Genomic DNA, 26,789 nt, shown 5'->3' with positions numbered 1-26,789 from the left:
TCCTCCGCTACCCTGGATGTAAAAGAGACCAACACCAACCCTCGGACAGTGGATGACAATTGTTACGGAGGCGCCGCCAGAGAGGGACGGGACTGGATCATAACACATTCATATGAGGTGCGTAAAAAGAGAGAGAGAGAGAGAGAGAGAGAGAGTCGAATACAGTGAATTCCTGCCAAGCCGCGAGGTGCACTGTACATATTTTAGTGAGGATTGTCTGCGTGCGCCAGGTGATGGATGCAACAGGATTATTTTGTGCTCGTACACGGATAGTTTGTGGACCCGAGGCGCTGGCCTGTTGCTAGGAGACCTTTTGACAGCTGGGGAGCGTTTGGAAAGTGACAGTTAGGCTAATGCATTAATGGTGTCTGCTTCTCTGGCAACCCAAATCACCCCCCCAGTCCAGTCCAGTTCGTTTTCCGCTATTAGTGGATAAATGCCTCGTGTGCGCAAAGAGACATTTAGCTCTGTGGTTGTTTTCCAGTCAGGAGATTACAGTGTTTTAGCAGGAAACAATGGTCTACTTGTTGTGATGATCAGATCCTAAATGCATTCACATTCATGGATCATGTTTCATCTTTTCTGAGGCCAAAAATGATGTCATTTACTCAGTATGTATCAAACAGAAATCAAACAGAAATTCAAAATAATCAAAATAATCACATGGTGTTCACATGTTGCTGAATATAATGGCATTTGCAATTCATTATCTGCCTATTAGGGACATTTATGGAGACAAAGATAGAGAGGGATATCACCAATGAGAAAGATAGAGGAATATTAGTCCTGATTTGCACTAATGGTGTTCTTTTTAGATTTGATTATGAGTACATTTGCTTTTTTTTCTCTATAACAGCCACATCATCAAAACCTTATTTAGGCAAAGCTATGAAACATGTACAGCATGTTTTTTTGGGGAGATGGACTCAGGACCATAAGCGCCTTCTACCCTCATCAGTCAGTAGCAGTTGCCTGTGGCCATGCGTCTGAAGGTCACTCTTGAACAGATCGATAACTAGATCTCGCCTGGGACTCCACTCAAGAGCAGCCAGTTGTACACTCAGGTGAAGCACATACATACATACCCAGGCGTCCGCATATTAAAAAGCCACATTAGAGGACCAGGGGCGACTTATTATACAGCGAGTGAGTAGTACTTCAATCAGAGTATCCAGAGCAGCTTAGGTGTCCGTGCTGACCTCTGCTTCTCTCTTGTGCTTCTGGGTATTATCTCACAGGAGACTTGTGGGATATCAGATTCAGGTGTTGCACATTATGTCAAGGTTGTAGCTACACCAGAGGGACTTGGTGTAATTATGACTCCCAGCTTGTTTGGAGGACTGCTGAGCTTTGTTTATTCCCCATCTCTGAAGTCTATACGCTGCCTGTGGCTGTTACATCCGCGGTGCTGTACATGAAAAGGCCTCAGAGGAACAGCTTTGAGAATTGTCAAAGTCACGGCCAGTGCAGCGGAGAGAAGGGACAAGTCAGCATTAGGCATGACGGGCGGTTGCATCCCCTTCACACGTCGCACAGGAGGCTGTCACAGTGCGGCCGGGTTGCACGGATGGACTGAGTAAAGCTGACGTGCTGTTCTGTCCTATCAGGCTGATGTATGTTCCCAGAGAGGAGACTGCAGTCCCCAGGAGCCAAATAGCACCTCTCCTCCTCCTCCTCCACCTCCACCACCACCATCTCCTCTTTGGTTGTCCGGCGACATGCCTTCTGAACCCAGCCTCAGGTAAGTGGCCCGGTTTGTCCATACAAGGCTTATGGGACAAACAGAAATGTTAGTCAGCCAGTGCACATGCATTGAGAAACGGCAGCACATGTAAACAAAGAGATGCATGCTTATGGGACAGAAAGCACTGTACTTTAGGCTACAACCTGAGGAATATCCATGTAACATCAATATCTTGTTCAATGAAGGTGTTCCCAGTGTGCATGCTCCACTGGCTCCCTGTTGTCAACAAACTTTTTGTTTGGATGTAATGAAGGTTAGACAAGGACTCATGCCCATTCATTCCTACTCATCGTACCTTCTACTGACCTAAATCTTCAAAAAATGCTGGGCATCATCTTTACTCACACAGAATTTTGTATTAATGGAGGATTATTTTCAGCTGTGGATATGGAGCACATGTGAGTATTTACAGCAGGAGAAAGGCGCACGTGGGGTTGACTCAAAATAAACTGCAGTGAGAATTTACGAGGATGTTGTTGAGAGCTTGGAAACCACAAATATTCTAATATCTAGAAAAAAGAGGCCATTGGTTGCATTATGGGAAAACTTTCTTGGCAAATGCTGCTTCAATTTTGACTTTTGACCTGTTCTTCATTTTTTTTAATAAGAAAGGTACATCATAGCATACAGCTTCAAACTGATGAAAATTATAAAACAATATTTTCATCTTTATATTCAATATCGTCAAGGATTACATCCCTCATCAAATCCCCATACAGCTTCTCTGTGTTGCTTAATCCTGTAATTTCCCTTCCTTCTCATCCAACACTGCAATTTTGTCCTTTTCTCCCTGGGCCCTTCCCTCCAGCAGTGTCCAACCAGCAAACAAACAGCCTGACTCATCATTCATCCTACCTCTGGCCCATAGCGCGCACACAAACACACCCACCCACCCACACACGCACCCATTTATTTCCTCTGTCTTACACGCCATCACCATGAAGGTGACAGAGCAGGCCTCCTGGCAGACAGCAGCATTTAGAGTGGCGGCTGCATCTGTAAGGGGACAGAGATGGATTTGGGTGGACACCGTGCTGTGCTGCTGAGGGATGGGTGTTAGCTGAGAGGGACTGAGGATTGGTTGGAAAACAGGGTATATTTGCTGCTTCATGGATCCACACAGTCAGTCAGTTTTGTAGTCAGTGTACTTATCGCTACCAACATAAAGACTCTGACTTGAGAACTGTGAGACATACTAATTGGCAGAAAGTGTTCTTTTTAAGTGCTGGGGCAAAATGGAAATGTCATACATAAGTAAATAATTTTTTGAGAATAGTAAAGTTTCCCTTGTCTACAGTGCATTAATTCAATTGCATTCTTGGTGCAATTTCAAATATGAGTCATTGTAGTTACACCTTGTGCATAGAAATAAAAAAATATATTTGCATTGTACTTCTCCCACCTACTGTTGTACCCACGTGATGCTAGCACTATGTACAACTATGACAGGCTGCTAGTGGGATGTTAACATTAACATGAACATGTAATAAATGTATCTAAGTAGATAAGACTCAGTTTTTCATTTAAGGCTGTCATTTTCAAAAGACACTGCTCTGTCCTTAAAATACAAGAGTTGCAATGAACTGAGGACTATAAGGCTGATATCTTGAAAAGAGTAAGAGTCTAGAGAGCTACCAGCTCTGCTATGCCGTAGCCTACTTAGCTAAATGCTAACGCCAGCGTGGCAACACGCTCAACATGGCAATGCTAATGGTGGCTTTTAGTAGACATGCAATGTTCACCATCTTAGATTAGCATTTTAGCATGCTAACATTTACTTATTAGCACAAATTAGATGTATTTCATGGCAATTCATCCAATAATTGTTGAGGTATTTCAGTCTGAATCCAATTGGTGGACCAACCGACATTCTCCATCCCGCAATATGTACTAACTTCCTGCTGTACAATCAAAGCAGTCAAGCTGTCAAAAAATGTAAAAGAATTCTTGAAAACTTCATGTCCAAATACACTGCTAGAGTGTTATTAACAAAGTTAATCAATTTGTTTTAATTTAAGCAGCCACTTTAGCTAGTAGTTGTAGTAGCACTAGTCATAACAACATCAGGATTGATATATTAGAAGTAGTGATAGTAATTGTAATATATCGTTATTATTATCACTACGATTAATAGAACCAGAGCTTTATCTCATCCACACGTCCAACTCCAATTTAACAACATATCTTAAATGTGTGTGTGTGTGTGTGTGTGTGTGTGTGTGTGTGTGTGTGTGTGTGTGTGTGTGTGTGTGTGTGTGTGTGTGTGTGTGTGTGTGTGTGTGTGTGTGTGTGTAGCAGTAGGGAGATGCTGACAGGACAGAGGCTCTGTCAGTCAAAGTCCCACCAGGACTCAGTCCTTGCTGCCCTAAATCAGCAGAGGAAGGACGGCTTGCTGTGTGACGTCACCCTGATGGCCGGAGAGCAGAAGTTCCACGCCCACAAAGCCGTCCTGGCAGCATGCAGCGATTACTTCAGGGTGAGTTCTGGACCATAATGATGTACTCTGAAAATGTATCAATGTTTGATAAAGAGCGTTTGTTTGTTTGATTATCCGTCTTCATAATAAAAGTGCCTCCTTGGTTTTGTATGTGCAATGGTTTGACTGATTTAAAGGGCCGCAGACTGATGAGATAGAGGTGACAATAACGTGTTGTGATTGGTTGGTAGATTGTTAAAAACTGCCACAAAACCTGTCTTACCTCCAATAGCACGGAGTATTGGAGGGCTAAAGGGTCCTTAGGTGGTCTGAATGCTGTTTCAGGCGCTCTGCCATGCTGCCAAGAAAAACAAGTCTAGGGGAAACTCAATTTTAAAAACTAAATTTGAGATCTTGAAAATGGTAAAATGTGCATGTACAGATGTTAAAACATAATCAGTCGAGATTAAAAATGCTCCAGCAGATCATCCTTCACCATCCCACCTGGATGCATCCCTAGTGTTTGGCTTCAGTCTGATCATTGGAGCTAAGCTGCAGATGTAGCAGTAGGTACACTCACGCTGTCAGACAGCCAGACAGGAGATTTCCTGAGATGGGCCGCACAGGAAAAGTGCACCGATGAGATTTGATTCAGGGACAACGAGCAGATCAGGAAGTAGAAAATAATCCCTCTTGAAAATGAGCGGCAGATTAAACATGTCCAAGTTGCCCAGGGATTATTCCTCCTGTGTGTCTGTGTAGGTTATTTTTACTTCTCTCTGCAGAGAGTTGAGGGTGGGCGAGTCGCACTCCTCTCCTTCCTTTATCTTCGTCCTCTTCGCTTTTGTCTTTCCTTTGTTCTCCTTTTTTCCCCCTTCAAATGCCGCTCTTTCATGTCCCAGCTGAGCCATGCGACGCTGTTGTTCCAGCACTCTTGGATTATTGGATCAGCCTGCCACAGTAAGCAGGGAAATTCACTCTGCTCCCCTGTTCCTCTGTAGGGGCCTAACAACATTATCATCAGTTTGTCATCTGACTCCACCGCTGGGGTTTCATTCAGCTCATTTACTGGGAAGATGAAGGTGCCTTGTGTCGTAAATGGCGACTGTGTTTTCTCTCTCCCTCTTTGGGTCTCCTTCTTTTTCTCACTCAGACACACACACACACACACACACACACACACACGCACACACACACACACACACACACACACACACACACACACACACACACACACACACACACACACACACACACACACAGCTGTGATTATAACACATTATCTAGTCCGGCGGACATGAAGGATTGTAATGAAATACCTGACCAAGCGTGAGTTGTTTACCTGAGACTTGTCCTGAATGTGTCACCTGCCTCTTCCAAAGCTGTCACATTACTAAGACGTCTGGATGGCTCAGGAGATTTGGCCAAGTCAGTCCCACCAGCGTCACACAGCACCCTCAGAGAGAACACACACACACACACACACACACACACACACACACACACACACACACACACACACACACACACACACACACACACACACACACACACACACACACACACACACACACACACACACACACACACACACTGAATCTCTCCTTGCTTTTTTTGTCACACAGAGAAATATTTTCTACAAGCCCTGCAGGCAGGACAGAACTATTATTATAAAGCTATTATTGTCTCGAACGTTGTATGTCCAACCTGTGCTACACAGAACTGTTATTGCTTTAACCTCTTTATGAAGACAGGGCTGTATTAAGATGGACTGTGCAGTATTTCTGCCATATGTTCTTGTGGTGGATCAGTCCTCTGTGCCTTCTAATGTCGCTTGATTTGAAAATGCGATGCTTTAAATTGATCCGTGAGGGTGTACAGAGTTTTGTATTGGACTCACCTGAAGGTAATCTGTCCGTGAATGGATAGATGTTGAGCACAACATTCAGTGATCCATTGCAAATTTTAATTTTGAGGATCTGCCTTCTAGATATTTGCAGTATTTCAGAAACACTAGTGCGCTAGAAAAACACCAGCAGCGATGTAAGTCAAGAATACATTTGTTGCTAATGGAAAGACTGTGCTCTATTTTCCGTACATGGATTCTTCAGTTAGCTTACTTTCATTGTTGATGATATGACACAAACCTGGCTGTTACATTTTCTCGAGGGCCAGCTCGAAATTTATCTGGAGCTGTTGCCATAGCAAGTTAGCTCGGTCATGACCAAGACTTTTTAGGGCAAACCCCGTACTTGAACGCGTATTCATATACAACTCCCTCCGTCTCTTAAAGGCACAATGAAAAATGTTGATACAATTAAGGGAAGTAGCAACCAGACCAATGGAACCAGAAACATGCCCTTTAACTGTGACATTATGTGGGGTATTTGTCATTTGAATGTTAAATGTACTTGCGTCATAAGTGAGTAACAAATAAGTGTAAGTAGAGAAGTGAATATACTCAGATTAAAACCCTTCAGTGAAAATTGGCCATATCATGAAATATACTTCATAAGAGAGTTTCATTTTTAAAAAGTAGAATATTTGAATGAGATGTTGTGGCTGGCAAACATTAAGTTCACCAGGCTGCTAAATTACTTTACAATGACTGAACGCACTGATTGTGCCTAATGTAATCCACTCTTAATAACCAGTTGTATAAGGATAATGGAAGTGTGGGATCTGTGGAAACTCAAGCAGTGCTGAAACACAAATGTCTTATAATTGCATTCATATGATTAACACTGAGAGCCAAGTTAGCTGAGATGAGAACTGACAGGATCATTTCAGCCCGATGGGCCATTTTAAGAGAACGGGGAACTTGATGTTCTGCTACATAATGATCTGCCCACACACAGATATATCAGAATATTATGTGTACAACTAGTAGTATCTGTGTGACACTCTCCGCATGTGGTACCACAAGTAATTCTACTTTTCCAAATTCTGTAACACACCCTGAACCCTTGTAAGCTCTGTCGTTCTTCTTGTTATGATCAGGGCCAGGTCTTAAGAAAGAGAACATTGGCACAAAATACCAGGAGCAGCTTCAGTCAGAAGCCCTTGATGTCTGCAGTGGTCTTCAAAAACAGCAGTCCATGCGAGATATCACGATTTCCTACACCCACCTACCTGTAAATAAAGCTGCAGACATAAAACCAAACAACCTTGCAGAGTGTTGTTATATTTCACAGGGTGCATGAGGGAGTCGCAGGTGCTCTCATCGCACCAACAAGCAGACTAGTATAAATCCTGCTGTCAGGTCAGGTCAGGCCCCCCCACTGCAGCATCATGAAAAGGGCCGCATCATGTGGGGGTCTCTGTGGCCCAATGTTCCTCAATGTGATGTATCATCACCACCTCTCCCTCGGCTCCTCCAACTGGGTCCGGAGCATTCGTGCTGGAGGCCCCCAGCTCTAAGAAGACTCTCAGGGTGCTCCCTCTCAGCCTCAAGGCTAACACACCGACACAGGGAGTAACATGCATAAACAGTTTCTCTATTTACTTTTTGCTTTCTACATGTTTAACACTCATGCACATACTGAGCACAGCTTAACCACCATTACACACACACACACACACACACACACACACACACACACACACACACACACACACACACACACACACACACACACACACACACACACACACACACACACACACACACACACACACACACACACACACACACACACACACACACACACACACACCCCAGGTTTAGCCTCAGGCCCTCCTGTGCTCGTTGGACCATTGGAATTTTAATTAGCACAGCGGTGAATCAACAAGGCCGAGCTCCATGGAGAGATGTGCGGGCCTTGGTTAAAGCTCAGCGTGGCCTGAAGTCCACCCTGTCCCACAATACACAGGGGTCATTCGTGGGTGGGGGGGGGGGCGGGCGTCGGTGCCTGGTTAAAGTTCATGGGTGCTATGAATCAGGGGGAATCCGATGAGTTTTGGGAGCAATGCATGTCATTTTTCGGGGATGGAAATAGCTGCTTCGCTGGCTGTCTGGCCAGCCCGAGGGCCTGCGGAGCGTCTAACGTTGTTATACACCAGTCTCTGAGTAGAGATAGTGCGGAGTGACTGTGCTACAAACTGCCACTGTGATTAAAAAGATATGTGAAATCGCAAGTTAGCTAGATCACTATCCTGAGATGAGGGAACTGTGGAGAAAGAAATTGTCTACACCAACTGGATTTACTTTGCAAAAGCAATTTATGGTGCCTTTTTACTTCTTCCATAATGAACCAGAGGAAAAGAATATGAACCCTAAAAGCTTCGTAACCTTGACAAGACAGGTAGAGTCCATCTTCATCGTGGCCACATTAGACCCATCACCCTCCTGTCACTCTGAGTGTGCGCTCTGCTGATCCATGGCTCTGTCATCCCCTCGTAGGGTGACACCAGTCAATAGCTTTGATTAACAAGCAGCGAGCTGGACTCAGAACAGCAGGGCCAGACTGCAGACGCTGTGTCCGCTGCTTTGATTTCAGCGTGTGGTGTGCACGTGTGTGTGTGCGTGACAGTGGAAGAGAAAGATAGAGGGCCTGTAGAACAGAAAGTACTGATTGTGCTATTTATTTCTGCTTACCTCCGGGGCCAAGGCAGGCTAATCAATACAGAAGAGGTCTCTAGGATGTTCCGTCTGGCAGGTAAGATTGACTGCGATGCTGTTTTTATCAGCACGCACACATACAGATCCGATTTCCCGGTTTGTTAATGCTGTAACAACTCACAGATATAATACGATCAGCCTACACAGACAACGCGGAAGGACTGGAAGAGCAAAGTTGGATTTAATTTGACCATTAATGTGATTATTGGTTGTTTTTTTAATGCAGTGTCCCCCGGCCGAGTTTTTTTCTTCTTTATACCAAAGACAGGAAAGGTCAGATAAAATATCTCTGTGGGGGTGTTACCTCATCTGACCCCCATGTTTGTGTGTCATCAGGCTATGTTCAGCTTGTGCATGGTGGAGAGTGAGGCGGACGAGGTGACTCTGCAAGGAGTGACCGGCGTCGGACTGAAGCACGCTTTGGACTTTGCCTACACTGGGCAGGTGAGCATGAGCAACAGACACCACAGTTGAGCAGACTAGCCACTTTCACAGGGTTTTATTGTGATATATACATATTTTTTCAACAACAATGCATCCTACTTTATAAGCAGAATGTTTTGCACATAAAACTCTTTGTCTTTCAGGGTTCTATATACAGGATTCAGAGCACTATTATAGTAGAAAAGTACAAGTATTTACAATGTGAAGTTATATCGGAGTAATGTCTACCTGGGGAGAGAAAGTAGTACCGCTAGATCTCCCTCCCTGTGTGTCCTAATCCCATCTTCTCTCTGCTTTGTTAACATAGACAAGCTATTTTAGTGCACGTGAGTCTCCCTGTTGTGCCCCACTGGCTAGCTAATTTCCGGCCCTCTGCACAGCATACGACAGTTACAGCTGATAACGTCCTTACGCGTACCGTCGTCATGGGAAGCGACGTGACAATATAAACACTCAGCGCTGTTGCCATTGTTTGCACTGTTCGCGCTATTCGTGCACTGTTAGCTGCTAACCGCCGGCTCAGCCAGCGCCATGTTGAGAATTGCGTGGAAGCAATAAAAATGCGTTTAATACAATGAGTTTATTACAAGAGTAGAATGTTGTATTTCCATCTAAAAAGCAGTTGACTGTATGTCTAAAGTAGCAAAGACAAAATGGAAATACTCAACTAGTATGAGTGCTTTTGAATACAGTTTTAGAATGCTGTAGTAGAATTATTAATAGTTACACATTGCGGTATTTACTTTTCAACATTGCCAAATATGTCACTGAAATAAATCAAAACAGGGCATCTGCAGATTACCACTTTAATCTCAGCAGCAGGGGCGTCTGAGGCGGCGTGCCTTTGGATACGGCGTTATCCAGCAGTGTGCAGGTGCTGTCACCCCTCTGCCCTCTGTGGTCACACTGCGGAATGTTATTCTGGGATCTAAACAAGAAACACAATTAAGTTCAAGGAGGATGAAGTAAAGAGCACAGTATTACATTTCCATGCTAAAGAGGCTAGAGACGGTCGTGTGAGTGAGGTCACTTGTCCTCGCCTTCTGGCCCCATCAACAGAGAATCAATTGCGATCATTTCTAATAACCTTTTTTTTTCAGTTGCCGGAGATGCTCGGTCCAATAAGCGGCCTAGCGGCTTATGCAGTTGGACCCGAGAGGTTGGGAACTTTGTAATTACTCCTAATTTTATTTCCATAGTGGAAATGAGCAAAGAGGGAGCCGGTTAGGCCGTGTAAGTAGGTCAACAGCAGGCCTGCTTTGGTTGGCTCTGAGCCTCTGTCCGCCCAGTGGAGATGATAGCAGATGAGATGAGGGCAATATGCTTATCTCCCACACCGTGAATAATGACCTACTAAAAATCCTTCTGCCACATGTCATAGGCCGACAGGGGCGAGTCAGGGTGATGCTCTCAGCCCGGGAGTCAAGCTAGCAACTTCAATGACATGTCTCTGCATGCAAAGATGACAGAGGACATCTCAGCCAATTCCACAAATGCAGTGTTATCACCCACAAACATGACATTTTCTTTCCAGACAGTACATTTTTAATTCTTCTGAGTTAAAAAAAAAGAGTGATGTGAGCCTACAATGGGTCAGATTTTTGTTGTAAAAGACATCTATACTCTACCTCCTTTTCATTTCTGCCTTCTCCTCAAGGTGAAAGCTCGCAAGTAACAAGCACAATAAACGTTCGGTTTACACAAGAGCTCCCACACTGAAGCAGCCACGCTGTTATAAAACTGACTTGTGCTGTGTGAGGTTGAAGCGCTCTGACTGGAGTGGGCCCCTGGAGTGGAGGAGAGCAGTGCTGTTGGCTTATGGTTATTACAGTTACATTATTTTGGTGCTGCTGCCTGCCAGGACACTGATTGAGTCAAAGAAGAAAAAAAAAGAAAAAAGAATTGGGCGTTTGTCGCTCTTGATTGCATGTTTACCCCGGCGTTATAAATGTGCAGATGCAGCTAATTGCAGAGAGGAAATAAAAAAAGAGGGAACATATAAACAAATTGCTTGATGATTTTAAATGATCTGTTTGCGTGAATGCTTAAGTGGGAAAATAATGTCTGTGATTCAGCACAAATACTTTTTCCATCAGTTGTAATACGTGGACAAACATGCACGGAGAAGAAAGCGGCACATTTTCGAACCAGATTGGTTCTGTCGAGATTAAAAACAGGAGCTGCCTTCTCGTGTTCTCTAAAACAAGGAGACCTGAGCAAAAAATGATACCCGTGAATGCTGAATAGAAAAATCCAGCCCACTGCTGTGTCAACAGTAAAATGAGAGGCGAGGGAGACAAATGATGAAGTCATTTTTTCACACTTTCACTGCTGATGCAGTCACGGCTCTGTGGCTATGTAGGGCAGCGCTGCCGAATGGATTATCAAAGGTTCGTCCCTGCCCTTTAAAACTAAAGTGCATTTTATTTGGAGTAGGTGAATCCGCCGTGTGAGATGGAATGCTAAGTCTGATTGGGCTATTATTCCAATGATTTAGAGAACATTTAACTCCATGTGGCTCTGTTTGTGTGCTGGGAATAGACTTTAAGAAGAAAAAGGGCAGATTAGCCTCCATCGAGTACACAATGTGCTCCATAGCACTGTGAGTTGGCTGTATGACAGAGCTCTATGTTGCATATGGGTGGGTAATATGGAGGAAACAGAAGGAAGCTTTCAGCAGATCATTTCAGCTGCTGTTCTGTCAGCTCAACGGGAAGCATTTTGGCAGAACCAGTGCCGAAATAATTGCCGGAATATGTTGCTCTGCTTTGGAGGACGATCACGGTGAATCAAGCCCATCGGTGGAGCAATTCTTGTTTGGACGGCCCAATATGTCACTCTCATGCGCCCTGTCTCTATTGCACCATTTAAAACATTTTAAATAACCTGGCGTACGGACAGAATTCTCATTGATAAAAAAAAAAGAAAAGGGAATATGAATAATGACAAAACACGTTTAGGACACTGCCTGGTTTAAGTCATAGGATTTAAAACATTAACATATACATATTGCCACTTTGTTTTTCACAGCTGTTTTTCAAAACTTATTGAAATATTTTAACATAGCCCAATATACTTTTTGTTTATACATATTGGGCTGTGTTACACATATGCTAACTGCTCAATGACTGGCCCATACCAAACACAAATTAGTTGGCACAAATAAGGTGTCAATGTACTTTAAATGTACGAATTTAGAAAAGAATTGTCCATTATAATTTCTCCAAACCCAAATACCTGAATTTAAGGTATTTGATATAAGTATATTTAAAGATATTATTTTACTGTAATCTATGAAAAAGAAAAGCAACAACCTCCCTCATTTGAGAACCTTGAACCAGATAACATTTGGTGTTTTTGCTTGCAAAACGATGGAAATTAGATAAAAAAAGTTGTCGATTAATAACCAGAAATCAGAGTCACATAAAACACTGGCAGCAAGGGGCCCAACAGGAAAAATGACTTTTTGTTTCCTGATACTTAATTGCAGTCCATCCATAGCTGCTGAGACATTTCACAAAAAAAAAACTAATTTCAACTTTCTAGTGGTGCTAAAGGAAAAGTCAAAGGATTGCCAATGTCAGAATACTGGATCCCCTGGAGACCATGATCACTGTACAAAATCTCATGTATATCCATCCAATAGATTTTGAGATATTTCAGTCTGGACCAAAGTGGTGGACTAACGGACGTCATCTCATTCGACTCTAGAAATTGTTGAGAGACAAACAAAGGCTCTCAACCATCTCAACTATTTCCATGAAGTTATTATTATTATCTTATTAAATGCTTTAAATAAATGAGCCTGATAATGAACTGCAACTCAGCTGCAGTGAATGACCTTGTTATATCTTGTTTTATCTCTGGACAGATCCTGCTGGAGCCAGCGGTCATCCAGGACGTCCTGTCTGCAGGCAGCCACCTTCAGCTGCTGGAGCTCCTCAGTCTCTGCTCCCACTACCTCATCCAGGTACACACACACACACACACACACACACACACACACACACGCCTGTAACACACACACACACACACACACACACACTACACTCCTGTAATATCATGGAGTTCCACTCAGGAGCAGTCGGGTGATTTCGTCCTATATCTGCAGGGAATACAAAGAAACAGGCCACTTAACTTGAAGTTGAATAGCTTTTCTATTTATACCTTATTCCACACATTTACTGTATAAGTATCAGCATCCAATCCTCAACTGCAATATAAACCAACGATTATTCCTCTTTATACCAACAACAGAGCAGCATGGACCAGGATGTACAGATTATGGTGTTAAATTCCCCATACATAGGGATTACGGTGAATATATATCCTGTCATGACCTCTTTATCTTCCCACCAGTCATGGAGTCAAGGGGTACATCCCAAGTCTCTTATTTGTCGTTTCCTCGCTCCTCGCTCCTCGCTTGAACCGGGAGTCGTTTTGTGCCGCCATATTGACGGCTGTCCCAAAGCTCTTATTTCAGCACCGAGGAGCGAGGATCGAGGAGCGAGGAGGGATAACCGAGGAGCCATGAGAAAGGATGCACGAGAGCTTCCTTCCAGGAAGTGTTGTGAGGGCCGACACGCCCCCTCATCGTTCATCTGTTATCTGATTGGACGCTGCAGCCGATCGTTCTGATCTGATATAGATCATCATCACTGGAGTTTAATACCAGAGTGATGACAGATCACAGATTAAACAGATTGAAAAGTCAGAGAGAGAGAGAGAGAGAGAGAGTTAAAGAGTTGGAGAGTCTGTCTGTCTGTCTGTCAGTAGAAACACTTTTTACATCATTTATCTTCATTTCCATTTATTCATATGAGGCTGATAATTCCTGAGTGTCGGGTTGATGAGTTATGTAATTCCAATTTACCCCGAAACATTGAGCCTAATCAATTAATTCAAGTGTTTAGGAGGAAACATAATCATATTCTGGATTATTTAATAATGACATCACAATCCCAATTTCAAAACATACAGACGTTAATAATTCATAAATAAGACAAACGCATTTCGCCGGTAGAAATCGGTCCTGCGCTTATTAATATTAGTACAGTGATGATTTCGTTGTGTCATTATTAATATTAGTACAGTGATCATGTGTGCAGACATAAAATCAAAAGTCTCTCCAGCTGTTAAAGCCGACTGACAGCTGATCAGCTGTGATCAGCGGCCGCCGTCATCAGAAACAGACGTCGCTTCACGTGACGCTTCAGAGGAAAGGACGTCTCATGTCTCTTAAAACACATTTCCTCGTTTCCTCTCTCCTCGCCTGGTTTCCTTGCGTCTCTCCATGCATCCCTGGTGGGCGGGACTAAGACGCAAGGAAAGGACGCAAGTGAGGGAATCGAGGAGGCAATTTAAGAGACTTGGGATGTACCCAAAGACTACTATACAGGAAGAGAGCGTCAAGCTGCCATCTGCACCAACATTACAACGTCCGTCCTTGTACTGTGTGTTTTTTGAAAATATAAGGCAATGACTGAAATCCGAATTAGGTGTTTAAAGGCCAAAGAGTACAGATTTCTTTTTGAAACAATCCTGGACACAAACAATGAACTTGTAACCTATATAGCAGTATGTAAAATTTCTGTATAAAAAAAACACAGAAGAAACAAATGGAGCTTGTGCTGATAACTGCAACAGTAACATCAAACTAAGTGAGAGACAGATGAGAGGATCAATACTGCTCTCATGTTTGTTTGCTGAACATTAAACAGGAGTCGGTCAGCTTAGCTTAGCTTACCACAAAGACTGGAAACAGGGGCTAACATCTATGTTGAATTATTTCTTCACGTGAACATCACTGAAAAGTTTGATGTCAGAAGTAATCTGTGTGCACAAAAATAAACTCTTGTATTTATTAAAATTCAACAATGTCAAATCTCTTCTGTAAATAATAGTCTAGTGTGAATCCTCCCCCACTGGGAGGTCACAGGTCAGATTCAGTGTGCTGCTCGAGGATGCTTGTCAGCTAAGGTGCCCGAGTCCAGATCTCCCCCTCATAAGAACTAGGCCACCCCGCTGCTTGTTTAATGCGTTTCATCCCAGAGGCCGAGATGGCTCTGTTGGAACAGAGGCAAAGTCAGCCTAGGTCCCTCTGGGTACGCAGCCAAAAGCTGCTGCACATAAACCGGGTTGAGTTTGTTGCAGAGCAGAGACACTCTGAGGTATTTGATGAACAGTTGTTCCCTAGAGCTTCAATGCATTTTGCAGTGGTTGTATTTAATTACACACAGTAATAATTACATTTCATCTTGTGCATCTTGAATCCCTGTCATCAGACTCTATTGTTTTTATACTGTATTATTCCATCCAAGTCAATTTAGCTCAAATGTGCCATCTGGTGGTTGCAAAGGTTTCATCTCTATTGGTTTGCAGTGACCAGAATGCACCTCTCTATAAAAAAGTCAGCAAACTCCAGAATTTTGTCATCGATTGTTTTTTTTCTGTTTGTTCATCCGCTCACATCCGTGTTTGCACAACACATGTCAGCTGACCGCTTTACTTGGTATGTGGTTAGCGTGCATAGTGGGCGGTAAGGGCGGACCAATAACATTGATTTCCCAATTCACGCTGCACCAGTTGATTGAAAATCAGATGTATCAGCCAGTCACGATCATCCACCTTGATGTGCAGACCTCAGTGAATTGAATATTGAATAGCTGATCAATACTACACTTGCTGTGTGTAGCGCTCTAAGTCCTTGATTTAAAGTGACTCTAATGACACATTTTGACTCATATGTGTTGTGGTTGCTGTTATTATTTGTATAATCATCATTCTAATATTTTATGAAGAACTTTAATCTTATTTGTTTAAAATAATGTTGCAGAGATTTTCCAAAACAAAATACACTTACTTAAATACTTTTTAAGTAAAATAGTAGTGAAATTAATTTCATTGCAAAATATCTAAAAACCCTGAGAGGTTGATCCATGAAGGTATTATATGATCACAGGTTGAGCACTAGCTGATCCATGTTGGTACTGTACTGTGTGTGCTGAAGGGCAGCCAGAAGATGGCAGTCTTATTCCACCAGACGGGCCTCAGTTTATTTTATTTACCTCCTTTCTTCTCCTTTCTTTCTGCCCAACTGTCTCCACATTTGGCATCTGTAATGTTGTAATTTTACAATGAAATGGAACTCAACCCGCATTTAATGAATACATACTGCTTATGTGTGGCTTACATATTTACATATCTTTCAGAAATTAGTGTGTATGTCCAACTCTTTTGTGTGGGTGGAGGAGAAGATACCTATATTTGGTAAATGTGAGGTATTCTTTTAAAATCATGGCTATAATAAAAAACAAAAGAAATTAAAGCTTACATAAGTTGACTAAATATACCTTCAAACTAAATAATATAATTTCTAGGTAAAGTCATCTTTTGCTGTCTGGTTGTATATGTGCGTTCACTCGTGTGTTTATGGATTCACCCTGCAGGAGCTGAGTAGCGTGAACTACCTGGAGCTGTACCGGGTGGCCGACCTGTTCCACCTCCCCGCCCTGGAGGAGGCCGTGGTGGGCTTCCTGGTGGAGCATCTGTCTGAGCTGAGCCAGAGCAGGCAGGACGAGGCCCTGCAGCTGCCCTACCGCCTCCTCAGGGAGGTGCTGAAGAGCGACCGCCTCACCTCGCTGAGCGAGGAGGAGATATGGAAGGTACTGGAAGAGTGTGCGTGTGTGTGTGTGTGTGTGTGTGTGGTTATGGGTTTTCCATGCAAGTAGAGGCTGGGGATGCAGTGTCAAGGCGTTAAAGTGTAGCGAATGATCATCTCAGCTTGTAAGTGTCAACAAATTGCATCGTGGCACCAAACTATTCTGCAGATGCAGATATAAATGCATGACACAATGCACACGGACTAATAAACAACAAATTAAACACCAACGTTGTTTGTTTGTATTAATGAGGACATGCCATAGGAAGTTTTTGACTGCGTGCGCGTGTGACGGAAACATCTGAGACGCGTGTCAGTCCACGCATCCATGTGAGCGTGCGTGTGCGTGTCATGGAGTTCGGCGTCAAGGCTTACTGTTTTGACTGTTCATTTGCACCAATCAGCCTCCCCCTTTCCGCCCCCCCCCCCCTGCTCCGCTCTCTCTCTCTTTCTCTCTCTCTCTCCCTCTGTCTGTCTCCCCTTCTCTTCTCTGATTAGGCCCACCGCGGCTCCATCAGGGCCCCAATCCCCCAGCTGTCACTCGGCCGCCCGTCTGATTGAAAACAATCAGGCCTCTGATGGCACAATTACCCTGACCCTTTAGCCAGCCGCCACCGCCATAATCAGCCTCTGATTAGGCTGCTTTGGGCCTCCTTCACTTTGCCCAGAAGGTTAATTTGGGCATCAGACGGAAGCGAACGGCAAGCGGGGGCCGTCGTCCGAAAGGGGTGGGGGGAGGAGGGGGCGGGTGTGTGCACGCCAGTACCGGACTGCTATAGCTTGGCAGTCAATCACCGTCACTCAGAGTTTTCTTAGAGACTCTCACGCTCTGGAAATCACATTTTTCTTCTTCCACCCTCTCTCCCCTTTCTTGCCATCCTTTGCTCTGCCTTTCTGTAGCTCCCCCCCTCCCCTTACCTCTCTATCTCTTACCCTCACTCTCTCTCCCCCCGTCTTTTGTGGTCTGACTCTCTCCCTCTCTCACTTTCTCTCTCTGTGCGTAGGGGAAGGAGGGAGAAGGAGTTGATTTATTCTGTGCCCTGAGGAAGTTGCGTGATGCAGCGTGACCTTCACAGTCAGCTGCCGTACTGCACACACACACACACACACGCACACACACGCACACGCACACACACACACACACGCGCACTCACTCAGAAACACACATACTGTCACTTCAGAGCAAGGGGGAGGAGGAGAGGCGGGGTGAGCGATGGAGAAAGGGAGGTAGAGACAGGAGAGTGGCACAGATAGCATAAAAAGAGAATCCTGACTTGCATGTTTCTTGACTATTCACACCTTTTGAGTGTAATAATGGGGAAATAAGGAGAAAACTGTTCAGACACTCTCAGTATTTTTTCTATACATCTACAGCAAATGCTGTGTTTTGATTTCTGGTGTGATACTGTGAATTTTGTCTGATTCTGTCCGTGGTCATCCTGGTCTGAAAACCATATGTTGCCACTATCCACTGCCCCAGAAACCTGTCATTGTTCTGCTATACCAAGCTCTCCATAGCTAGTTTAAAAAGCGCTTTGTTTTCCCCATAATGGCATCAGTGATCTCCAGTCATCTCGCCCACATTCACATCTCGTCGCAACTAAATAACCTTCCTCCGCTCTCAAGTTCAATTAAATCCTCTGCAACCCGGTTCGCCTGCATTAAACAAAAGAAGGTGCCTGTGGATATTTACAGTCTGTATATTGAATGCTGCTGATTAATAAATATTTGTATGTGTGTGTGTGTGTGTGTGTGTGTGTGTGTGTGTGTGTGTGTGTGTGGCTGGCAAGTATGGATGTGGATCGGGCATGCCTCAGTCTTGCCATAATAGCCTAGGTGTCTAGAAAAATAACTGATTAGCAGCCTACGCTTATTTCTCTCTCTTCTGTTTTCATCATTTCCTTCCTCTGTTCTTTCGTTCTTTTCATACTGACTGTTTCTTACTCCTACTGTACTTTCCTCTTGCACCCTCTGTTCCTTCCCCATTTTCTCTCTGTTCCTAACTACTTCCTTCTTCCAACCCCCCCATTTTTTAAGTGACTAAAATACAAAGTCTTTGGGTATTGTGGAGGCTGAACCCTATGTTTCAAATTTTAAAGACGGCAGTTATCTCCTGACCCTCCCCTCACTTAGAAAAAAGTAAATTGATTCAGTTCAACTTGTTTTATCAATTACAACCAAAAGAGGCAGAGCACCAAGATTTACAGATGGTGTACCCCAATTTAAGCCAATTAAACCATTAAGCCCAAATTGAAACAATAATTTTCATTTATCCATCAAACTGTACATTAAAGATTCTATTAGCGATTTCCAATTTTCTTCAAAAAAATATTTCTGCTATGCAAACATTTATAATTGACTCATAATGAGTGGATACTGAATTTTAACTCCATATGACCCATTTGAGTGTTTTTGTGAAGGTGTTGATGGAGTCCATAACTCACTCAGTTCTTCTCTCCTCCCTCTGCCTGTAGCTGGTCGTTCTGTGGCTGGAACACGACTGCCGCCACCAGTACGCTGACGATCTGCTCCAACACGTCCGCTATGGCCTGATGGATGTCCCCACGCTGCACCACCTGGCCCGTAGCCACTCTCTGGTCCAGTCCAGCCCGACTGCCGCCGCCCTCGTGGAGGAGGCCCTGGACTACCACCACGCCACCTTCGCCCAGCCCCTCCGCCAGTCGGCCCGCACCAGGCCTCGATTCCAGTCCCTCACCCTTTACATAGCTGGCGGGCGGAAGCGGGAGGTGAGCAGGGTCAGGGAGCTGCGGTACTTCAACCCGGCCACGCAGGAGCATGTGCGGGTCGCGGGCGGGTCCAACTGGAGCGAGCTGGCGCCCATGCCAACCGGGCGCAGCCACCACTGTGTGGCCGTGATGGGGAACTTCCTGTTTGTTGTGGGCGGGGAGGTGGAGCACGCCACGGGGAGGACGTGTGCCGTGAGGACTGCATGTCGGTACGACTCCAGGGGAGACTGCTGGACTGAGATCGCCCCCATGAAGGCCTGCAGAGAACACTTTGTCCTGGGTGTGCTGGGCCAGTACCTGTACGCAGTGGGGGGCAGGAACGAGCTGAGGCAGGTGCTGCCCTCTGTGGAGCGCTACTGCCCCAAGAGGAACAAATGGATGTTTGTCCAACCCTTCGACCGCTCGCTGTCCTGCCACGCCGGCTGTGTGGCCGACAGCCTGCTCTGGGTCTCAGGTATAGGAGCGATAGAGGAAGACGGACTCAAGATACTCACACACTCTCAAATATGCATTATATTAACCTTGAGACACACATTTAACATGTAGTTCAGAAATACGCTGCTTTATGCACCTACATCTTTTAAGGTTTTGTTCCTTTGTGTTACAGGTGGCGTGACAAACACAGCTCAGTACCAGAACCGACTGATGGTCTACGACCCGGAACAGGTAACTGTGAAGTGATGCGATCTCACACTTTATTAAACCATACAGTGTGTTTTTATCATACTTATACTTGTAAAGTGTATTATATTGTGTAACTGCTGACCATATTCCAAAGCATGCTGTAGAGTTTCATGTTTGTAAAGCTGCTCGAATGAATAGTTCCATATTAACAATGGATGAAATGATTATGTAAAGGTGAAAGGTGTAGCTCATTGTGACTGACCCCCAGAGATTTAACTGTACAGTTCTACGCAGTCTTTTAGCATTTTTCAGTTCCTTGTCGACCTCCAACTTTACTGTTTTGGTTCAGTCTAACTGCTCTCATCAAGACTTATATACAGTCTTTGCTCATCAGCAGAGACTGTATATAAGAAGCTGACGTAGTCACCATGACGTCACCCATTGGCTTGTGGTTTGCCGTTTTGAAGGCTTGATTTCAACATTTTGGGTGTCGCCATCTTTGTATTTGGGCAGTGCCATCTTGGCTTTTTGCTACCAGATGTGACATGGAAGGGGGGGGGCTAAGTACACCCAAAAGTATTTTTCGTGACCGAAATGTTACAATTACCTTTCATAAACTGAAAACACACCGTAAAAAGGTTAAAGTTCTAAGACAAAAACACGGAAAGCACCCAGACTGGCCAGCGTTGTAGCAACCAATCAATCACAAGCTTGCCCCGCCCTTAAGCAAACCTTGCTTTTTGGTCTATTCTACTATATATGTTATAAATGAACATTATGCTGTATTGAAGAAGACATGAAACTAGCGATTGAGACCATAAACTCGTGTTTACATTGATTACTGAGGTAATAAATCAAGAGAGAAGTAGAGTCATTTTCTCATAGACTTCTATACAATCAGACTTCTTTTTGCAACCAGAGGAGTTGCCCCCTGCTGGCCAGTAGATAGAATGCAACTTTAAGGCACTTCTGCATTGGCTTCGCTTTTTCAGACCCAGATGTTGGGGCCTGGTTTACAGCTTGTTTCGCTGCCACCAAGTGTCCAAGTAAATCAGTAAATAAAGGTTTAAACATATCTTATAACCTAACCATTAAGTTTCATAGGTCAAATTCGAGCAACACTTGTATCACTTAGTATTAAGAACAACTTTATTGTCAGACCAAAAGTGTTTCGGCTCATCGTCATCATCAGGGTCTAAAATCAGTAGTTGGAGGGCACTGCACTCTCATTGTTTCTTCGTACATTCCACAGACGTTTGTAGCAGCTCAGAAAAAACGGCAACAGTGCTACCAGTCATCAGGGTCTAGCACAAACGTGTTGGTCTGGTGTTCTCAATACTAGAAGTGTTGTTATATTAAAAAAACATTAAGACTGCTTTCCCTTCTCCATTCTCCTTGAAAGAAGGTGAATTTGTGCCAGTTACTCCCACTCTAATTTGGTTCTGTACAGTCAGTTGTCAGACTCGCTTCCTCTCGAGTTATGTAACCCATCGTGTTACAAATTATATGTGAGCAATCTACTCTATTTACTTAATACTGTAAAGATATTGCAATTCACAGATTTTTCTGTCGCCTGTGTACATAAAACTGTTCACCGTACATGCATCGGCCCGTACTGGGAGAACTATCCCTCCTCTGATCATCATCTCTCCTGTCTCCACTGATGAATGTTTTTCTGAGAGTTTTTCCTTCCCTGAAAAAAGGGTTTAAGGATGGAGTGTATCCTATGAAGTTGAGGTTGTAAATCAGTCTAAGACAAATTTAGGATTTTTGGCTATATAAACAAATTACTACTTTTGAAAAGAAAAAAAAAGAAAACAACAACTACAGTTAAACAGCATCAATGCGATAATAATGGAACTTTTCAGAAAAGAAATGCAGAAACTTTGATGGCTGTGATGGATTACACAACAGGCAGGTGTCAAGAGTCTGCTAATTGATTTTCACACCATATGGAAACTAATGGAAACCAATGGCATCTTGGAAAATATGAAAAACTTTACAAAAAACATGAAACTCTGCAGCTTATTTTAGAATACAACCCACAGTCAACTACTGTATTTGTGATTTGTAAAACTGGTACTGCAATGTGTAAATGTAAATACAACCCCCCCCAATATACCTCCACAACGTGACAACCTTTTACCCTAAATTCAAAGTGAAACAATCCTATTTATTTTGTTGCAGTGGGTGACAATTAAATATAATTTCTGTATTTGCAATACTCCCAGCTATTTGTGTTGGAATATAGCTGCGGCTTCTGTTTGTGTTATGTATATGAGCCAGCTGTTAAAGAGGGCTGCATCCTGGTGAGGCCGTATATACTGCGGAGGTATGCGGTGTGTATAATGCGTAAGGTGCACATCCATATGGGTCCGTGCTTTTTTTTGTGTGCACGTCGTGGTCGTGGAGAAGCGAGCGAACGAAGAGGCGAGTGAAAGAGAGAGACGGAGAGAGTCTCATTTGTATTCACCATGAATCTACATTCACCTGCCAGAGCAACAGCAACCCCCCACCCACTCTACCCTCAACAGATGGCCACCCGTCAGCTCCCAGCAGACACACACACACACACACATACACACACTCATTCTCTGCCTCAATCAAACACACACATACACATACACACAAAATAAGCTTCGACACACTTAGTGAAATGAGCAGGGATCCTCGGTGTAAAATGGAGTGGCTGAAACATATGATTAGAAATAGGGAGGGAAGTCATTAGTACAAACCAGAGCTCCAGTGTCACGTTATTTATCCAGCGCTGAGCATACATCAATTACCCATGCATGGATATGCTTAAATATTAATCTTCCTATTCATCCTCCTTCCCTTCCCACCCTCTCCGTTTCTCTCCCCCTCCCCTCCACCCTCATTTCACATCTCACCTGCATCGAATCGTTTTCTTCCTTCCTTTCTTCCCCTCCATCTGCTGTCCCCCCTTTAATCCACTCTTCACCACTCTCCTCAGGACCAGTGGCTGGCCCACAGTCCCATGTTGCAGAGGCGGGTTTACCACGTCATGGTGGCGGTGAGGAGGCAGCTCTACGTGCTGGGCGGCAATGACCTGGACTACAACAACGACCGAATCCTGGTCCGCCACATCGACTCCTACAACATGGACCTGGACCAGTGGACGAGATGCTCCTTCAGCCTCCTCACGGGTGGGCAAAGCGAGGACACCACACATGTGACCACGCGTTCACTTCCAAATGTACCAATCAATCAACCTTCTGGTCTGCAAGTGTTCTTTCCTTCCAATGTAATGTAGACACAAACATAGGTGGACATCATGCTTAAAAAGGCTGCAAAAATAGCCATCTAGGTAAGGCTCCTTGTGACATATACTGGGGAAGCAACAGAGAAGAAGGTCCTGTCCCATCTAATTGAGGCACTGCACAAGCTGCTGGAAAACCAGTTCACACACAGGATTTGACAAATAAAAAATGCACACTTAGGCCTAAAAGAGAGCTCTGTCCGGGAAGACGGGACGCAACAAAAATGGCAGATTCTCGTCAGCACATGCAGTTATGTTAACTGTCACATTATGTAAATTGTGGGTGTTGCAGTTCTTGGAATTCTAACAAACACTTATTATGTCACTGCAATTTAGGGATGATAACTGGGAGAACTGCAACATGCAACTCTTTCCACATCATCAGTCTTGGAACCTACCTTTTTCATTTTACTAGACATATTTTAAAGAGCCTATAAGCAATATTTTTTACAGGAACAATAGATCAAGCGACGACTTGTATGTGAGAGAGATTGTATGAAGTGATTATGACCTGACTCTGCAGTTACCCTCAGCTTTAAGGAGCTTTACAGCTTCTTCCAGGTTGTCTGTTGTTTTTGGCATGCAGCTGATTGAGGAAATTCAAAGTCTAACTCTTAGACATTTTAACAGTGTAAAGCAGCTGGAGGGCCAGATATTCCCATCAGGAGCTGGTGAAAAGAAAAACGGAGCTAATATAGTCCCGGTCAACTTTTCTGTTAAAGGCCCTGAAAACATTCTTTCTTAGTCAGCTTCTATGAACGATGGGGTCCTACATAAAAGCACATTTCTTTTCCAAAGTTGAAACCGTTTTTGTTATTTCACAAAAGAAAAAGTGAGAATGTTGCTGGGTTGTCTGATAAAACCACACACATAGTTTGATAAAGTAGGTGAGCTGATATTTTCAGTTGTTAAAGTCTAAATACATCCATTTTTAAAAAAACTTTATCTTTGAATGTAGCTTACCTAGTCATCAATATTTAATGCTACAGAGCAAATACTAAGTACGTGTATGTGGCACTTAGAAACCTAGGTTGAGAAAAGCTCTTTGCTTTCTCCCCCTCTCATTAGATGAAAACATAACCCATAATGCCTCCCTACTGGTTGTGAGTAGGTGGTAGGATGCTGCTATACAGTGAATACACATATATCCCTACTTTGGACCCGTGGGCATGCTGCATCTATAGCCTCCAGGCTGATGGAGTACCACCTCCATCAGCCTGGACCTAGAGGCACTAGAGGCACAATCTATCAAGCATATGCTATGGGATGTGGTCATATTGTGTCAATTCATGTCTTGAATGAAGGCTCAGAGGGTTTAAAGTTCAGGTGACTTTACTATTCCAACCTCCTTCTCTACTCCCGGATGACTTTCCTCTTTTGTTCTCTCCTCCTGTGATATAAGTTCAAGACAAAGTCACGGGGAAGGAGAACAGGAGCTCAATCTCCATACACTCCCGCCCTTGCCCCATCTTTCCCCATTTATCTCCCTCCGTCTCTGCCTCCCCGGGGTGAGGGGGGGGAGGAGGAGGAGGACACAGGAGTCATACTGTCAGAACGCCCTCTGCTTGGCACAGTGAAGCATTGTGTCGGCTCTTTGTCCTCTCCAGGTCAAAATGAGTCCGGAGTGGCCGTCCACGATGACAGGATCTATGTGGTCGGAGGATACTCCATTTGGACCAACGAGCCTCTGGCATGCATACAGGTGAGAGATGGGGATTTTTTTATTTATTTTTCTAAGCCGCGCAACACATAGAATACCTGAATTCATATCACTCTATCAATAACATGCTTTTTGTATAATCAAGTGAAACAGAAGTGCACGAACGAAGAAATAGCCATTAAATAGCTTGCTTGAAAATATTTGTTTTAAGGCTGCCTTCAAGCAACAGCAGATATATTACTAGTTGAGCACACACACAAGCTAGTAAAATAATAAATGTTAAAGTATAAAATTAAATGAATGTCCTGTTTCCAGGTGCTGGATCTGAGCACAGAGGGGAAGGAGGAGGTCTTCTATGGGCCAACACTGCCATTCGCCTCCAACGGGATAGCCACTTGTTTCCTCCCGGCTCCCTACTTCACCTGCCCGAACCTACAGACTCTACAAGTGCCCCATCACAGGATAGGTGCCGTTTAAACCCCAGATGAACAAAAAAAACATTGGAAAAAAACACGAACACTCAGTATTTGCAAACGTGGCTGACACAAACGTACCTGCTCATATTGATCATACAGGAACCTGCCATGTCGTACAGGAGTGTACAGGGATTTCTGCGAGACCTCATATGTAATAACAATACTTTCCTGAGATACAAGAGCCGTGTAATTCTGCAAGCTTCTAAGGAATCTAAAAAAAAAAAAAACAAGCAGCTGCCACGATAATACAGCATATCTGTTGTATTTCCCCAAAGACTGAGACACCATTCATGACGTCCAGTGAAGCAAGCTATGAAAAAAAAACAACTCCTGAGGGATTATAATTCCCTAAGAGGACAGGAATAAAATGCCAATCGCATTACCTACAAGTGACTTGTGGGAGGCGGACATTACTGAATTGCTCAATTGTCCATAGGAGTTAAAAGAAACTGTACTCTTTGTAACCCGTTATAGGGGTTTCGGGAGCCTTTTTTTAAGCTAAAATCACTGTAGAACAATTCCATCAAACCTCTATAATCACTTTGGTGGCCTGAAAACAACATATAGAGGACTGTTTTCTCATTGACCCGCATGCATTTTGAAATGACAGGTTGTGTTGAAAGTGGCAAGAGCCTGACGCTATTCAGTGCATTAACAGCTGTTATTTTTTAACATTCAAATAAGCTAAAAAATGACTAATTTTCTGCATCAGCGGTGATTCACTACTGTGTGTGTGTGTGTGTGTGTGTGTGTGTGTGTGTGTGTGTGTGTGTGATCGACCTGTGTAAATGAGTGCGACACTGCTCAGGACCCAAGACTGTTTATGTTCATCATTCAGAGAATATCTCCCCCAAAAAAGTGTCTATATGATGTTATGATAACACACCATTGTGCTGATTTTTCAAAACAAAATCTACTTTAACCAAAAGAAAGAAAACACCCCCCCTGCACTTCCCTCTTCTGTCTAAAACATGTGTCTGAAAGAATATATGGCACATTTTCAGAATAAAGAAGCCACATAAGTTTATCTAGAATGTATTTTATAAAGGGATGTTTTTAGCTATGATGGGAATGTGAAATATTCCAGCAAATGACTGAACACTAATTCAAAGCATCA

General features: G+C 43.7%; 1 protein-coding gene across 6 annotated transcripts; it reads left to right on the top strand.

Annotated features, from left to right (window-relative positions):
• Positions 1–1,718: 1,718 nt before the first annotated feature.
• klhl32 (kelch-like family member 32) lies at positions 1,719–25,673 on the top strand. 6 transcript variants are annotated; one of them, XM_054621453.1, is made up of 10 exons: positions 1,719–1,741; positions 4,040–4,220; positions 9,118–9,225; positions 13,097–13,195; positions 16,674–16,889; positions 19,360–20,086; positions 20,240–20,298; positions 23,231–23,423; positions 25,144–25,238; positions 25,512–25,673. In XM_054621453.1, the coding sequence occupies exons 1-10, from the start codon at positions 1,719–1,721 to the stop codon at positions 25,671–25,673; spliced, it is 1,863 nt and encodes a 620-aa protein (XP_054477428.1). The 6 variants fall into 6 exon arrangements, with proteins under 6 accessions (XP_054477428.1, XP_054477429.1, XP_054477431.1 ...); XM_054621454.1 differs by lacking the exon at positions 9,118–9,225; XM_054621456.1 differs by lacking the exon at positions 16,674–16,889.
• Positions 25,674–26,789: the final 1,116 nt, after the last annotated feature.

This window comes from Anoplopoma fimbria, chromosome 20, assembly GCF_027596085.1.
Source record: "Anoplopoma fimbria isolate UVic2021 breed Golden Eagle Sablefish chromosome 20, Afim_UVic_2022, whole genome shotgun sequence".
In the NCBI taxonomy this organism is placed as follows: Eukaryota; Metazoa; Chordata; class Actinopteri; order Perciformes; family Anoplopomatidae; genus Anoplopoma; species Anoplopoma fimbria.
Note: the sequence above shows the minus strand (reverse complement) of the source record. Positions and strands in the feature narration are given on the sequence as shown.